The following is a 15,569-nucleotide window of genomic DNA, read 5'->3' as shown; positions in this document are numbered from 1 at the left end:
TGTGATAAAGAGGACGACATAGACGCGGAAGATGACAGTGATCAAGGCAACGGTTATGGAGTCGATGAGCCAAAAAGATCAAGATTGTTGGATGTGCTACTCACTGACGAACAGCGTTCCGTGTATCGGCAAGAAAAGCGTGAAGATATCAACATTGATACCAATTTGTGATAAGTTTATCCGGCGAAGATACAATTGCGATACTGTCAGTTTAAGGAAGCATAATACAGAGTAGTTCATGTAGCTGATATAGCAGTAGATTCATTTCACAGTTAGGTTGCCCGAGACTTTGCACAGAGAAAGCTTTGACTCACATTTCTGTGTGAATATCGCATCGATTGGACTTCTTTGCGAGAGCCTCTACAGCTCTTGATTTGCTTTTCTAAGAGTGACATAAATCTAGATTAAGACTAATACAAATATTGGTGTGTTTCTATTTTCAAGTATAAAATTAACTATACCGTCTGACGTGAGTTTAAATCCCGTGTTGACGGAGTCCAAAATAGTGATTTTGAATATTCGTTGTTTCACTAAGCCAATTTTGTAATACTGTAGTATTACCAATAAAAATGCTGACTCGTTCTCTTCCTACTCAAAGCATCCCCCAACAAATTCGACTATACTTTGTAAATGTCTTGCGAATTCTTCATTCTTCCAGGTTTCGTACTAAGTTTGCCTGACTTTTCAGACTTAAAAACTTTTCCCTCCTTTACAATCGTCGTGATATCTATCCGATTTCCAGGATCTCCACAAATACATATTCCAAATGTATTCCTACGTATACACGACGGGGCCTTGAGAACACACCGAACAGATGAGCCTTTCCAGGTCGTGAGTTACTTCCCGGTTATAAACGGCCACTCCCACAATATCTACATACTTTACGCGGGGATATTGCCCACTTACTTAAGTAGCTTGTCATACTCAGTGTAAAGGCCATTAGTGCTGGTACAGAGTACACTGAAAAAAGATCTACAGTTTTTCTCCCATCCTTCTAAGAAATCGGATTTTGACCCAGAATGGTGGTTGTAGCTAGCTTAATATGTGCATGTAAAATGTGCCACTTCCTCTGACGCAGAAAGTCTGCGGCGAGTAGGGAGATATACTTTGTATATCAGCAACCATTGTTGTGCTTTGTCGCTCCCGTGGTAAGATGCATTGACAAATCACGCAATATCTGGTTTTGGGTATCACTTCGATCTCATGATCGCACTTCGATCCGACATCAATATCCGTGGCGGTTTTTTGGTCATTTCGGCTTGTTAACTTTCAATCAAAGATGAACAGAATAGGTAGAAACGTTAAAGGTAATCACTCCAGTCCTCGCACTTGGTGTTCTATGAGTATACTCGATCACAGTATCACCCATGACGGATAGAAAGCCCAGCTCCTACTCCAGTACTATCAACCGACTTGGTGGGTGCTTTTGTGTTCATTCTTTTCATCTCTACAATAGCGTTTTCTTGCGTTGAAAATGGCAGACCAATATTTTCTTGAACTACGATCCGGGCCTTTTCAAAAAAACATCAGCAAATCGCGCAAGCGATCCCTGCAGCACGCGAGAATGAGTACCTGTGTGCGGTACAATTGTTGATGAAGCAGCCCAGCTATTAGACTTTTTACTCGATGTGATGCCGCGAGCGATTTCACCGCCTGACCAGACGTTTCGTGTGCAATCTAATTTATCGTATAGAGAGAATCAGCGAGCTATGACCAGAATAGCAGGGACACATGAACGGGTACAATCACCATCATCAAAGGGGGTCATGTTTTCTCTGCTCCAGATATTGCACCATCGGGCTCTAGGCTTGGTTTTTCAGTATCATGTCTTTTGTTAGCGTCCACGACATTGGTAAGTCTCAACCGACCCTCTAATTCTCGAAAGCTTTGTTGGATCTGAGTAAATTTTGCCTCAAGATTTGCATCCTTCGCGTCCATCTTTTTGTGTAGATGGACCAGTGCCTGCTCTGACAATGCCAGACGTTGAGAAAGTGTTGACAGTTTTAAATCAATTGCTAGCGCAATTTTCGCCTCCATCTCTCGCTCCAGCGTTTGTCGAAATTCGTTTAAAACTTCTTGCACATTAGAATTCTCTTTCAGATTAACTTTAGCCATCGAAGCTGCCAAGCCCAATGAACTAGATTTTCAACAGTTATAGTCAGTGATAACATAAAGTTAAAGGAGGTTCTCTCGTGCCAAATCTTACCTCGTATCAGTTAAAATAGGATCCATGAGGAGAAACTCGCATTGTAGAAGCTGTAAATTTAGCATGTTTTTATCACCTGACAGTGATACAAATTTGATTTTAAGCGTTTGCAAGCTTTTTAAAACTTCACAATCTCGATGGTTCTGCTTGAAAAGCAAATTTATAGTAAAATGCTGTGCTTCAGGCGTCAACCTAGTACCTCGAAAGGTGCCGAGATACACCTCGCTCTGTTTCTCTTCACCGAGCATAGTCTGTCGCATACCCTCAGCATAAAGTTCTACATGGCGGGCTGAGCATTGTGCCTTTAGCTGTAACTGAAGACAGCGCAGGGGTTTTGGTGACCAATGTAGCAACAGTTGGCACGGAATCGTGGCATCCGATGCGGGACGAATTAGTTGCAATGGAAGCAACGTGAAAGAAGTCACATCACTGTTTGTATCAGGTGAAAGTTGAACGTCATTCGTGCCGTCGATGGGAGAGATCCAAGTTGAGCGACACGTCAGACCTGACATTGATGGCACAAATTTGCGGTATAAAAAACTCTTGAAATTTCATGGTTTAGAAAGTATTTTTAACTGACAACTATCAAAATGTCTATTCCATATTATCATAAATTAGCTGTAGTTTGTTGCATTTTAAGGGTCTCATTCATCCACGTGTCGTCGTCCCCCACTAATCGAAGGACAGAGACAGCGAGTGATCTGAGTGACCCACTTGTGTATCGTCGCTCTTTCCACCATGTTAGAATACGACAACTCAGCTTTCTACTACTTTTCCGTGTCCATGTGCGCACTCTACGTGCTGCCTGTGACGTTTCTATCACTGCGTCGTATTCTATACGGCGTCTTTTTAAAAGACCGACTATTAGACAAGAGTCATGTGCGATGCGAGCGTGAATTGCGCAAGGTGAAGCAGTTGCAAGCCGAAAAGACAGCCTTGCGTAATGTCTTTTCGATACCATTTGTAATTAATCTGCTCGTGCTGGCTGCCGTTTGGTACGCGCTCGTACGCATGATACTTCTGCTGAAGGACGATTCAGAGATCAAATCGTTTGATCCATTTGCGATTCTCGGTATCGCTGCAGGTGCTACTGAGCGTGAAATTAAGCGCGCGTACCGCAAAATGAGTCTGTTGTACCATCCAGACAAGAATCAGGGCGATGCTGTTGCAGAGCAAAAGTTTATGCTTGTAGCCAAGGCTTACGAGGCTCTTACAGATGAGGTGGCAAAAGCGAATTACGAAAAATATGGCAATCCAGACGGTCGTCAAGCGCTTCAGCTTTCTATTGGTCTTCCCACGTTCTTATTAGACCCTGCAAACCACAACTTGGTACTCTTTCTCTACCTCTTGATTCTTGTTGTCGCTATTCCAAGTTGTGTTGCCATTTGGTATTCACACTCGAAAAAGTATGGTGACAGTATGATAATGTACGACACGTATGGGTTTTATAACTTTGCGATGTCCCAGCACTCGCATCCACGAATGTTACCTGAAATTTTGGCGGGTTCGGCTGAGTTTCGTGAGATCCCGCGTCGTGCCTCGGACGAAGCCGAGCTTGGAACATTGTTCAAGAAGCTGAAACAGCAAGATGTGATGGCAAAGCCTAAGTACAATCATCCAGCTATTGCCAAGGCTAATTTGCTGTTACATGCACATTTTTTGCGCGAGAAATTGAGTCCAACACTGCAGAGCGATTTGAATGCCATGTTAAAGAAATCCATTCAACTTGTAGATGGGATGCTCGAGATTTCTGTAATGAAATCGTGGCTTCAGACGTCTCTTAATTTAATGGAGATGCAGCAATTTCTGACTCAAGGACTGTGGTTTAAGGATCCGCCGTTCTTGCAACTACCACATATAACAGAGACCGAAGTCAAGCACATTGTGTCTGGAAAGAGCGCTGTACGTAGTATGCATCAGTATATTGCTGCAAAACCTGAGGATCGTAAAGGATTGAGTGGATTATCGGATGAGAAACGTCAAGAAGTGAACACTGTGCTTAACATGATGCCACACATGGAGCTGAACATTTCAATCGGGGTGGAAGATGAAGAGGTTATTGCTGAGGGAGACATAATGACGGTAACAGTCACGTTGACGCGTCAAAATGTCAAGGAAGGCGACACATGTGACTTGGTGTACGCTCCCCGTTTCCCGTACCCGAAGATGGAGCGCTGGTACTGTATCGTGGGAGATTCCAAGATGAACCATTTGCATGCTTTTTCAAAAATGACTTCTCAAGAGCGCGTGATTGAACAGAAGTTACAGCTACAGGCACCTCCAAAAGCTGGCACGTATCAGTTGGATATTTTTGTAAAAAGTGACTCTTATGTTGGCATGGATTTGCGTGCAGTCGCAAAGGTGCGTGTTTGAAGCTTTGACGTTGTTGCTGTTGCTGTATCTAATTGCGTTTTCTGAATATTGCAGTTTAATGTTGCCCCAGCATCCACATTGCCAGTTTATACACCACATCCGGAGGATTTGGAATTAGATAACGAGCCGACGCTGTTCGAACAGGTGATGAATGCCGCAGACTCGAGCGATAGTGAAGAAGAGGACAAGGATTTGGACCCGGATCAGGTGGAGGAGGCCAAGAAAGATAAGTAGATTGCAAGCGCAACTTGCTTGTCTCCTATACCGTGAATTGCAAATGTAGAATCAGAGTTGATGAGTGTGCTGGCATACGCTATGCTTGTTTTTCTACTGCAAATGGTGAAGGTGTTCGGTGTGATGAAGACAATAGATTAGACGTGTCAGCCGCTATTGCTGGTGAAAATTAGTACAGTAGTTAGGAGGGAAGCAGTCCGTCCCTAATTACTGTATAGGTAATACAGAAAACAACCCTTCTTTAACTCAAACATTTTTGCACCACTTAAACCCACTTTACAACCTCTTTTTCAAAAAAAGATCTTAGAATGTTCCTCAGATATGATGCTAAAAGCGACACTTTCACTGTGGGTTCAAGATCAATCAAAGAGTCTTCGTGGCCGGCTATTGAAGCAGATGATGGCTCGTATCTCGCCTGTGGCAGTACACTCAGCATATTTCGACTCCATTCTCAGGCGTGAAGAGGCAAGAGTCAATGCTGACCGAATTCGTCCTAAGTCGAGGCTACGAACGGGGTGCAAGCGAATTTCAGCTCATTCCGAATGAGGTTATATCTCTCCCATGGAGTAGTATTCCGAGCATCGAGGATCAACTAAAAAGGCGAGGACTTCAATCATTGCTTCAGTTTATGCGCTCTTAGTCGAGCTATGATGGTCAGCAACAAGTGTAGACTTTCTCACAGCACTTCTTATTTGAGTCGGTCGACGATCGACGGTCGACATTTCCATGTTGTCCCCACTTCGATATCGTACCATGGTCTTCATCTCCACCTGTTGAAAGGTGACGAGGTTCTTGACGTACAGCATCCGATGGCAGATCACATGGCACGACCAACCGACAGACAAGCGTATCTGGTCTGGGCTGACACAGCCCATCTGATCTCACTCTGATCCAGAAACTCATTTTCGAAGAAGCACCAAGGCCACTTACCGTCAACACTAACTCGCGCCGCCTTGGGATGTATCCTGAGCCCCAACGTGGATCCCGATTGCACATCTCGAGGGTCGTTGGGTTGCGCTCGTTTGTCGACTTCATGAGTGATGGTGCTTTGCGGCCGAGTGAGTCGAATTTGTTCAAAGATACTTCAACCTCAGTTCTCCACATGCAGTACTTGGTTTGCAATATCAATGGTTGCATTCTCTGTATCAAAAAGCGTCACAGGTTGCGGTCAGACTTGGAGTGCCTAAGTTTGCTCTATCAGAAATAAAAAAGACAGAAAACTGGAGCGCACGAATGGCTCAATGGCGTGTCTGGTGCCAGATTCCAAGAGAGCGATTCTTTGAAAGGTGTGGCGGGCCAAAACCACCTGACAAGTACCATTAAATATCTCTGCACATGTAATGTGTTGGTTAAGTTGAAAGTGAGACGTTTGTTCGGAACGCGACTGTAACAGGGATTCACGTACCCAGAGTGTAACGAAGGTACACAACCACTGTATACAGGAATGGGTCACACAAAATGGTGTGACGTACAGAGGTGATGATTACCCAAGTTGGTGTAATCACACAATGGTGTGGCTACATCGTAACAAGAAGCCACTACGTGGTGAGACTGCCATTAGTAGTGCATATTGATTTGGTTTTCCTATTTGATTCGAAAACATAAATAAATAGATATAGGTAGCTCTGCCGTAAAGAAAACAGATAAACACGACTGCAATTTTGAACGGAAAAAGTACATTTGCCTTGGTTAAGGTTTTGGCTCCTCTTGGAGGTTGCGGATTGCGACCCGCTATACTCGTACTGGATCTGGTATAGAACGAAGTCGGTGTCCTTAAGTAAGTTTCCTCTAAGCAAAAGCTACGGCAGCCCCGCTGCACTTGAAAAAGCTCGTAGTTAGTGTCGTGACAATTTTTCCTTCGTATTTATGGAGCAAATTTCCTATGAGCCTCAAGGCATGCCGAAGATTCCTGTGGACCTCATTGTCAATTTTCTCGACTTTGATGACGTGAAACAAAGCTTAGTTAGTTTTAGACTTGCAATCGAGGATGACCTTATCCTTGGAGTGGCATGACTGGAACACCATGAGCCATGGATCGACTTGAGATCGAAGGTCTTGGGCGCCGCGCGTACGTCTCCTGGTGGGGCTTTGATGAGTCATGTACTCACCTCTGCTAAGAGGTAAAAACGTTGCTGGCACGGGCACTGGACTGACACGGTCGACGTGATGGAGATCAGAGTATTCAAGTTGGTGAACACCGAAGGTGTATCGGACAGGAGGCCCGAGCATGGTTAGCGGGCTGAACGTGGGATGGCAGTCACTCAGTGAGCGCTGCTCATGCATTGGAGCAGTTGCAGCATGACATGCGTGGCATGGTCAGCCAAGGGCCAAGGCATCGAGGGCGAGGCCCTAATGATACACGTGGAGTGGCACGTAATTCACTGAGCACTGCTCACTTTTCAAAGTAGTCGCTGAATACCACGAGTGGCATGGTCAGTCGAGACTCTCGGCATCTTGGGCAACGCCCTTCAGATGCGCGTGGAGTGGCACATTATCCACAAGACAAAAACTGTAAAGCTAGCAGCTCTTCGTCGGGAGTTGTTAATTACATCAGGGCTCCGGGTGAGCTGGAGGTGGGGCTAACACTGGGTGACGCTGAATATGTGTTCCCACTGGTCTTGCTGAGACGTGCAGCTTCTATAGAGAGGAGACGGCGACACTGTATGCTAGCTGCAAGACGCCGAGCGTCGATTCGTTCCGGGATGTGTGTACCATAGACGATAGCGCACAGCTATACATTCCTCGTCAACAGTGTGACGGAAGAAGAAGACGGCGAACTCACCATCAAGGCTATTCCTACGGTGGATACTCTTCTTAAACTGGATGAAATGTCCTTCGAAGTCGATGGCCGTTCCTTGAAGGCAGGCGACCTAGCCGAAGTAGTCATTATACGACCTGAAGAAGACATCAAGTTGTCGAGGAAACCAAGAGGGTGCTGAACACACGAAGTGGATCGTTGATCCTGATGGATCCCTCGAACCCGTACTATCTTTCGGTAAGGAAATTTCAAGACGTCGTCTCCAAAAACTCTCCGACAGTCCTACCTCTGGACCGAGGTGTGCGTCATTAGATTGAACTGGTTCCGGAAGCCAAATACTGCTTAAAACGCCAATGGCCGCCTATGTATAAGGAGCAATATGACTTCATTGAAGCCTTTTTCCGTGCAAAGCACGACGCAGGAATGGTGCGTGAGAGCAAGTCTCCCCATTCGACACCCAGGTTTTGTGTCCAGAAGCCGAACAGCAAGTGACGTACCGTTCACGCTTAACACTGTCACTATTCTGGCGCAGACAGCAATTCCCGGAAAGGATGCTGTCAGAACAATATGGTTGGCTGTACAAAGTACAGCGCACTCATCTTGGTCAATGGATATTACCAATTGTTCATGAGAGCGAGTAATATTTCGCGAACAGCGGTGAGACTCCGAGCGGGATGCTCCAAGAGTGGCTGATGATGCCCCAAAGGCTGTCAAATGCACTAGCAACATTTAATCGTCTTGTGACGCCCATGTTCGAGCCTCATCGGGCTTTTACACAAACATATTTCGACGGCATCTTTGTCCACAGTGCGGGGCAAGAGAGAACACATGAGAAAAATTCATCGTTTATTTGCGAGCGGTGCTTGAGTGTATGCGCACGAATAAGCTGTTTGCTAATGCCGATAAGTGCATCTTCAGCGCGGAAAAAATCCCTTTTAAGGGTGCTTCATAGGGTGCGTGGCCTTTGGGTTAATTCCGCTAAGGTCAAGGCTATTGTGGACTGGCCAGTTCCAAAGAACAAAAAGGATGGCTTAACTATATCAACTACTTGCACAAATATAGTGTGAATTATGCGATAATAGCACGGCCATTGTCGAATCTCCTTAAGAAGGGTACGAAAAGGTGTTTGGACACCGAGCATCGGAAGGCTTTTGACAGGGTCAAAGCCAGCCTTCTTCATGCACCATACTGACGTTGCCAGGCCCTGATCGTCCTATCAGTGTCGTCTGTGATGCTTCGGATTTGCCATCGGTTATGTACTGCTGCAAACAGACGCCGGGGGAGAGATTGGATAATCGTGTTCGAATCTTGACAGCTTAAGGCTGCGAAGAAGAACTACCCAGTCCACGACAAGGAATTACTTGCGATGACTTATGCGCTTGTCAAGTTCAAGATTCGCCTGCTCAGCTCCAAGCCGTTTGTGATCGACACAGATCATGTTTCACTACGCACTGCGATATAGTTGCCTCATATCTCGCAGAGGTTGGTCATCTGGCTCTCCTACTTGCAGAATTTAAGTGCGAGGTGAAGTATAAGCCAGAAAAGCAGAATGCTTTGGCTGATGCGCTGTCACGTAGACCAGAATATGATATTGCTCGTGTCACGACGATGACGTCGTCAGTGATGGGATTTGATCCACACCGCATACACGAGTGATGATATGTGTTTAGCGCTGCTACAGGCTCTCGGAGGCAAGGAGTTTGGAAATTCAGAACAGAAACTGACGATGCGTTTGCTCGTACAGTTACACCGATATTTGTCAGCAAACGTGTTGCTCAATTATAGCGCCGATTCGACGGCTTCGCCACGAATTGAGGTTCCTCTAGATGAGGATTCAAAATTCCGTATCCGCTATGATACCCACTCAGTGGTCATCTCGGTCGTGAGAAGTTGTACAGCTCAATGATTTGCCACTACTAGTGACCCAAGCTGAGTCCCACTCAGTAGTCACCTCGGTCGCGATAAGACGTACAGCTCTGTGAGGATCCACTACTGGTAGCCCAATCTTACAAATGGACAAGCATATATGTGCACACGCGTGAAACGTGTCAAAAGGTGAACTCTTTCCGAAAGCGGCGGCGGTGCTGGCCAGTTTACCGGTACCCTCCGGGTGTTGGCAGTCCATGAGTATGGACTTTGTGTTTGGCCTGCAGAAGGGCTCGGCGGCAACACAGGCGTGGTGGTCTTTGTCGGTCGTTTGAGCAAGTTGGCTCATCTTTCGGCAGTGCCAGACTATCGACGGTGTGAGTACAGCGACACTGTTTGTCGATCGAGTCCTTCGACAGCATGGACTCCCGGAGCCAATTGTCTCGAATAGAGACCTGCGCTTCACTGGGAAGTTTGGTCTACACTCTTCAGGGTGCTAAGCACCAAGTTGACTATGACAATAGCGGACCGTCCGCTGACCGATGACCAAACTGAGCGCATGAATTGCGTCGTGGAAGACTTTCTTCGCAGAGTCTGCGCTGAGACGCCGAAGTGCTGGAGCGCTATGTTGCCACTCGAATAGTTTGCTCTGAATAATGCAGAGCATTCATCTACCGGCTACCTGTCGTTCTACGTAAATGGGCTTGTCAATCCTCGCGTCCCGCTAACGCCGTGATTCCATGGATCAGGGCCTGGTGGGGGAGGAATAGTCGAGCGGCTAGCTGATGTCATCCCCCTCACCGAGCGTAAAGAAGTGAAACCTCCTGTCTACCAGACTGAGTGTCTTACGACACGTTCGCGATGCGATGACTGAAGCCATTACATACAGAAGAAATATGCAAACGAAAGATGAAGAAAAAACGCTGAAAACATTAAGTTCGGAGACCTTGTTTTAGTGATTGCTAAACAAAGCCTTCCTACACATGCAGTTTCTGCTGTCTTCTGACAAAGCCCCGCCCAACCGTATATTGGACCTTTTTACGTTGTGGCCAAGCTTGTCCTTTCATATACGCTGAATCTTTCGAGGAGGATGCACACCCGCCCGGTGTTTGATGTGGGCTATCATAAGAGGTACCGGAATCTGGCGCAAGTCAACGCGGAGAAGGTGCTCGACTACGTAGAAGTTAAACTAGCAACTCAAAGGTACTTGACTACCTAGAAGTTAAGCCAGCAACTAGTTTTGAGCACGGAGTGCAACAAATTATATTTCCAACGGCGAAAGGCGCTCCACTATCGCATAAAGCGACGTATTCGTCTGCTCGACGGCTAGGACCGCTCCGACAGAGCACGATAGTCTTTGCATGACTCAGTCGGAGCACAAAGTGCTCCAAGCTCTCGAGGGCGGTAAACGAGAGATGCTCGGCAGAATGCCGATGACAAAAGACCATGGCCTCCAATGCTCCAAGATCATCGCGAGTCACCGGACGACGATCGACCAAGTCGTCATCGCCCACCGCCGTCATTTCTCGATGAGAATGGCGGCGTCTACTACTACGTGTAACGCCTTGTGGGTCGACATCGTCGACGGGATTCAACCCAACATCTTGTGAAGTGGCGGGGATACCCAAACTAATAGAACTCGCGGGAGTTTGCGGTGCCGCTATGGCAAGACTGCTCAGACGTCATAGACACTTATGATCATAAGGATCATGACTCTTTGCATCATCGTGCATACCGCGCTTTTCGGCGGTAGCCCGGGAAGTCGGAGGGTCATGAGATGAGCTCAAGCTAGTGCCCTGAGCTGCTGTGGTCTTAGACTCACCAGCGTGAGAAACCACAGAGCTCGCGAGAGCGTTATGGATTGTTCCATATGTCGTAGGGCGTCAATACGCAGGAATTCGGCATTACACCATGAGTTTGGCGAGCTCAAATCGAAGATGGTGCTCAGCGCGCATGTCAACTTCCTTGTGTCTTCGCGGTAAGGTAGACAGCAAAGAAACGTTTTCGGTGCCGCTGCACCCACCACTCAAACAGCTTGTCGTCATCTGCAGGGGTATCGTAAGGGGTGAGAACCTCAGGGATGGTCCACATTGCGGGTACAGGAGCGCCTCTTTTTCGAGCTCGAAGTCGAGTGCGGTACCGATCTATTTGAAAATCTTGTGGTACCAAAAAGCGAGCTCGCAGAGAATTCCGCTGATCAAGATCAGGTTGTGTGGTGGCCGGGGACCAACTAAGCAGACGCCTTACGATCGAGTGAACGCGTCTTTCGCTTTAGTAGCGCGATCCGCCGAGCAAAAGCCGTATTCTACACCAAGGTCGAAGACCGAAAGTGGATACGTGCGCAGGAGAGCTGCCATAAGAACAGCCTCGGATCACTGTTCCTGTGCCTCGTCAGGGCGATTGGTTACACTATCACTTCCTGTGGATGCCCAGGGGCCAGTGAACGGACATAGTGTCCGCAACGTTTGAGCTGGGCTCACGTCGCGCCGTTGGCGCACTTCATCCTCCACGTCTTACCATGCTGGGAAAGGAGTTTCCGACTCGTAGTCGACTTCCTCTAATTCCTCGACGAGGCGATCCGTTGCCCAGGGTGGGCGCGGTGTGTTGCGCTGAGTTGCCGGGGGCTTGGGATGTGCTTCCCGTGAAGCTGCGAGCGTACTGTCTCGAGATGCACCCTGTGCAGAAGAATAGGGGCTTTGCCCGCGAACGCTCTCGCTACCAGCTAGGTTGGGTGTTTGCGTGTCGTAGACACAGGGATCATAGAGCGGAGAATGTATAAAGTTGCTCTTAAAAGAACGTGAAGGTGTCTGAGACAGGCGAGCCTCGTATGAGGCGACAGTTAAATGCGAACTGTGGATATTCACAATTTTAATTGGAGAGAGTGTAACGGGGTTACACGTATCGTTGTATGAAAAGTGCGACCGTACATAGGTGTGGATTGATCAATTTAGTGTAAACACACATAGTGTGGATACACCGTAACGAGAAGCCACCACGTGGTAGAATTGCCAGTATTGATGTATATTGCTAAATTAATTAGGTTTCACTATATCAATTAGATAAATCTATATTAATGAGGTATCACTTTACTAACTAGGAAAGCCTAGATTTTAGACATTGGCAGCCCTGCCGCAACGAAAATAATTGAATCCAGTTTCAATTTTGGACAGAAGTATTCGTTTGCCTTGGTTAAGGGTTTAGAACTTGGAGGTAGCGGATTGCGATCCGCTACACTCGGACTGGATTTAAGTAAAGAACGAAGGTAACCGATACCAAGCTTCCTTTAAGCGAATGAGCTACGGCAGCCCCGCTGCATCTGAGCTTCACAACAGTGTAAAGTGTACGCATACCATGATAGGGTACGTGCATTGCTGCATTCTCTTCAAACGAAATGGAAATTCAGTAGACGTCAACATCATTTTGTCGTTTACTATACCAGTACGCTCATACTTGGCTCTTTGCACGTACCCATTGCGCCGAAGCTATTAATGCTATGTTAAGCATCTGGCTCAGCGAGCCCTTATAAGCAACGCTATAAAGGACTTCTTAGGTGTAAAGCAATGTGCTGTTTTGTCAAAGAGTATACCCAAGTCCTGACATTACACCTGGGTCTTTACTGAATTATCAAAGAAAAGTTGAGGGGGGCGATGCTCCCCGAATGGGATGGAAGCCTCTGCCTAAGAGATCCTTCACGGCGCGGCGCACGATTTCCGCAAATACAGTTTTTATCATCAGGACGTGGTTTTGTCTAAAGCAACATCATTGAAAGGCGCTGTCAAACATGTGCTTGCGGACAACCAAACTCAACGTTTCACACCAACTCCGTCTGGTATCGACGTGCACCCCTCGGTGATGGGACGAAGCACTACCCGTTTAAAAAACCTGAACTAGGAGTGCGATATGTGTGCGAAAATGAAGGGTGTGGTTGTAAAAGCCAATTCTTGGAGAGGTCACGCTCGATTAACACGAGGTAGGGAGATCAGTGCCATCCATGTTAAATGTACTGATGGTTATATGCCCTGACAAGAATTTTAGAGAGTGAATATTTGTTTTTTTCATAGAGATTTTAGCGCTAGGTAAAGGGACACATCGCATTACCCATTTCGCTTCTTTAAAAACAAACCAGAGTTGATAGACGTCAGAATAAAACGTCGATCAATGTTGTACTGTGCAAAGCTTTAAACCCTTGGTTGACGCCGAGGCAGGCACTCGCTCTCACTTCTGGTTGGTGCTCTCGAAACCTCTACATATTTTTATTGGCCTACTAGAATAGCTACTAGCTAGTTTTAAGCGCGGAACAAGACAGCGCGTGCACCACAATCTGTGAGACAGGGTCGCGCGACCCTGTTTCGTACCCTGACAATATAACGCCAAGATTAAATGCCAAGTCGTCATCGCAAAAGATCTCTGGGTAACCTTGCAGAAAGGGTCTCCAAACATTCATGAGATCTCGGAGTCGGAGTGCAGCGGGTACGTGCTCTTTTATGAAGTTCTCAGACACAGAGGAAAACTCAAAAAAAGCACCAAAGCAAGTACCTTGAGAAAATATATCATGACTGGAAATCGGTATAAATAGTGGTAGTGTAATAACGTTTTGGAGATTCGCTGCCCACGCACAGCTACTAAAATCACGTTGTGAAGACGTCGGGCATATTTTGATCGCCAAATAACGGTATATTTATTATGATTAAAGCTAGACTTAATTCTAAGTATGTGGAATTTCTTTGTTATATCAAACAAAGCTGTAGTTGCACCAGGCAATTACGTAGATTCGTGAGTCAAAGTTTCATCTGTGCAAGGTACACGGGCAATCCGGTTGCAATTGGTAGCACCTGCATCAATAGCCACCGCGCACGATTACGATAACGCAAAATTGAAGGTATTGATAAGGTCATACAGCAACATAAGCGTCGAATATATTAAATATCTTACTTTTTGGGTATGCTGTACCTCCTACTATTTGTCGCCGCATAGCGTCATGCAGATTTTTCTAGAGTTAGATCCAGTGACCGCCGACAATTATGATAATACTGGCTTCCAAACTACATAATTTTCACAATCAATGTAAACACAACCAGTTAACCGAATTTAAATAGCATTCAGGCCCCTGCGCGGCTGCTCCAGTTTTGGATGTAACATTGAAAGCGAGGAAACTGCTTGATTACTATATATCTTTGTACCACAGATCATCATGTTTTCTCCAATAAAAACATCCCTACATAAGAGTTTCCTCCGACATACCTCATATCAACGCTCATTCGTGCAGTGATGGGGCTAATGGGGATCCGTAAATAAGTGGTTTGTAGAACATATAGGCTGCTATACCCACCATATACATCACACAGTGATAGATTTATTTACTACCAAATAGAGCTAGACTTTAATATATCGGGAGTGGTGCGTACGAAAAGATTATCATTGTGGTTCTTAGCGTAGAATCGTCAGACAAATCTTTCTGGTGTAAGGGGAAATAGCTCCCGTTGTAGAGGGTGACCCTCCACTTATCCGGTTCGCTTCCTTAAAAAACGCATCGGTCTACTATGCGTTCAACATGGAACTAAGCATTTTTATCTTATTGAGCAGAGTCGAGGAGGCCAACCTAATCTGAATGAGTCTAGGAAGCCTTTTGAACTGTGATTTTCTTAGAACATCACCCCTTTATAGGAGTCGTGTCAGCCATGTCAAGCGCGTGCTGTAGGATTTTATTCATTACACTCTAATCCCGCTCTATCCCGCCCGGGGATTGAACCCTGGACCTCTCGGTTCTGAAGTGAACAGCATTCCACTGCACCACAGGATTGGTTAAAGCTTTTTTAACTGTGACGGCTCGTCGACTTTTAGATTGAGTCTCGACGCTCTTCCTATACTGACACAAGCTAATTTTTGAGAGCTCTCATATTGTCTACAATATAACCGTCTGGCTTGAGGCATCCAAAGCTGCAGCGGGGTTTGCCCTTATAAGCGTAAGTTAGGTCACCGACCTTTCGTTCTATACTTACAACAAGTACGAGTTTAGCGGATCGCAATTCGCTTACTCCAAGAGTAATTACAACCTTAACCCAAGGCCAATTAACTCTTCCGTCTAAATTCAAAAACTGACTTTTTATTTTATCTGCCGCAACCCCGCCTAAA

At 46.2% G+C, this 15,569-nt stretch overlaps 3 protein-coding genes across 3 annotated transcripts in view; 2 read left to right on the top strand and 1 right to left on the bottom strand.

Moving 5' to 3' along the window:
- The window catches only part of PHALS_08803 (uncharacterized protein), a gene marked incomplete at both ends in the record, with an annotated part of 264 nt that extends 93 nt beyond the window's left edge, over positions 1 to 171 (top strand). The window contains one exon of the mRNA XM_024724219.1: positions 39 to 171. Within this exon, the coding sequence (XP_024575118.1) occupies positions 39 to 171 (133 nt within the window). The remainder of the gene's footprint in view (positions 1 to 38) is intronic.
- Positions 172 to 1,404: 1,233 nt separating this feature from the next.
- PHALS_08802 (uncharacterized protein) lies at positions 1,405 to 2,718 on the bottom strand (the record flags this gene model as incomplete). The annotated part of the gene is made up of 5 exons (XM_024724218.1): positions 1,405 to 1,511; positions 1,573 to 1,677; positions 1,750 to 1,802; positions 1,865 to 2,137; positions 2,207 to 2,718. The coding sequence occupies 5 exons, from the start codon at positions 2,716 to 2,718 to the stop codon at positions 1,405 to 1,407; spliced, it is 1,050 nt and encodes a 349-aa protein (XP_024575117.1).
- Positions 2,719 to 2,944: 226 nt separating this feature from the next.
- On the top strand, positions 2,945 to 4,813 carry PHALS_08801 (translocation protein sec63; the record flags this gene model as incomplete). Its single annotated transcript, XM_024724217.1, has 2 exons — positions 2,945 to 4,567; positions 4,634 to 4,813. 2 exons carry the CDS (start codon positions 2,945 to 2,947, stop codon positions 4,811 to 4,813), a joined length of 1,803 nt encoding a protein of 600 aa, XP_024575116.1.
- Between the last annotated feature and the right edge of the window lie 10,756 nt (positions 4,814 to 15,569).

The sequence above is a fragment of the Plasmopara halstedii genome (genome assembly GCF_900000015.1).
Source record: "Plasmopara halstedii genome assembly, contig: Scaffold_323, whole genome shotgun sequence".
NCBI lineage: Eukaryota > Oomycota > Peronosporomycetes > Peronosporales > Peronosporaceae > Plasmopara > Plasmopara halstedii.
This window is presented reverse-complemented; position numbering and strand designations above follow the sequence as displayed.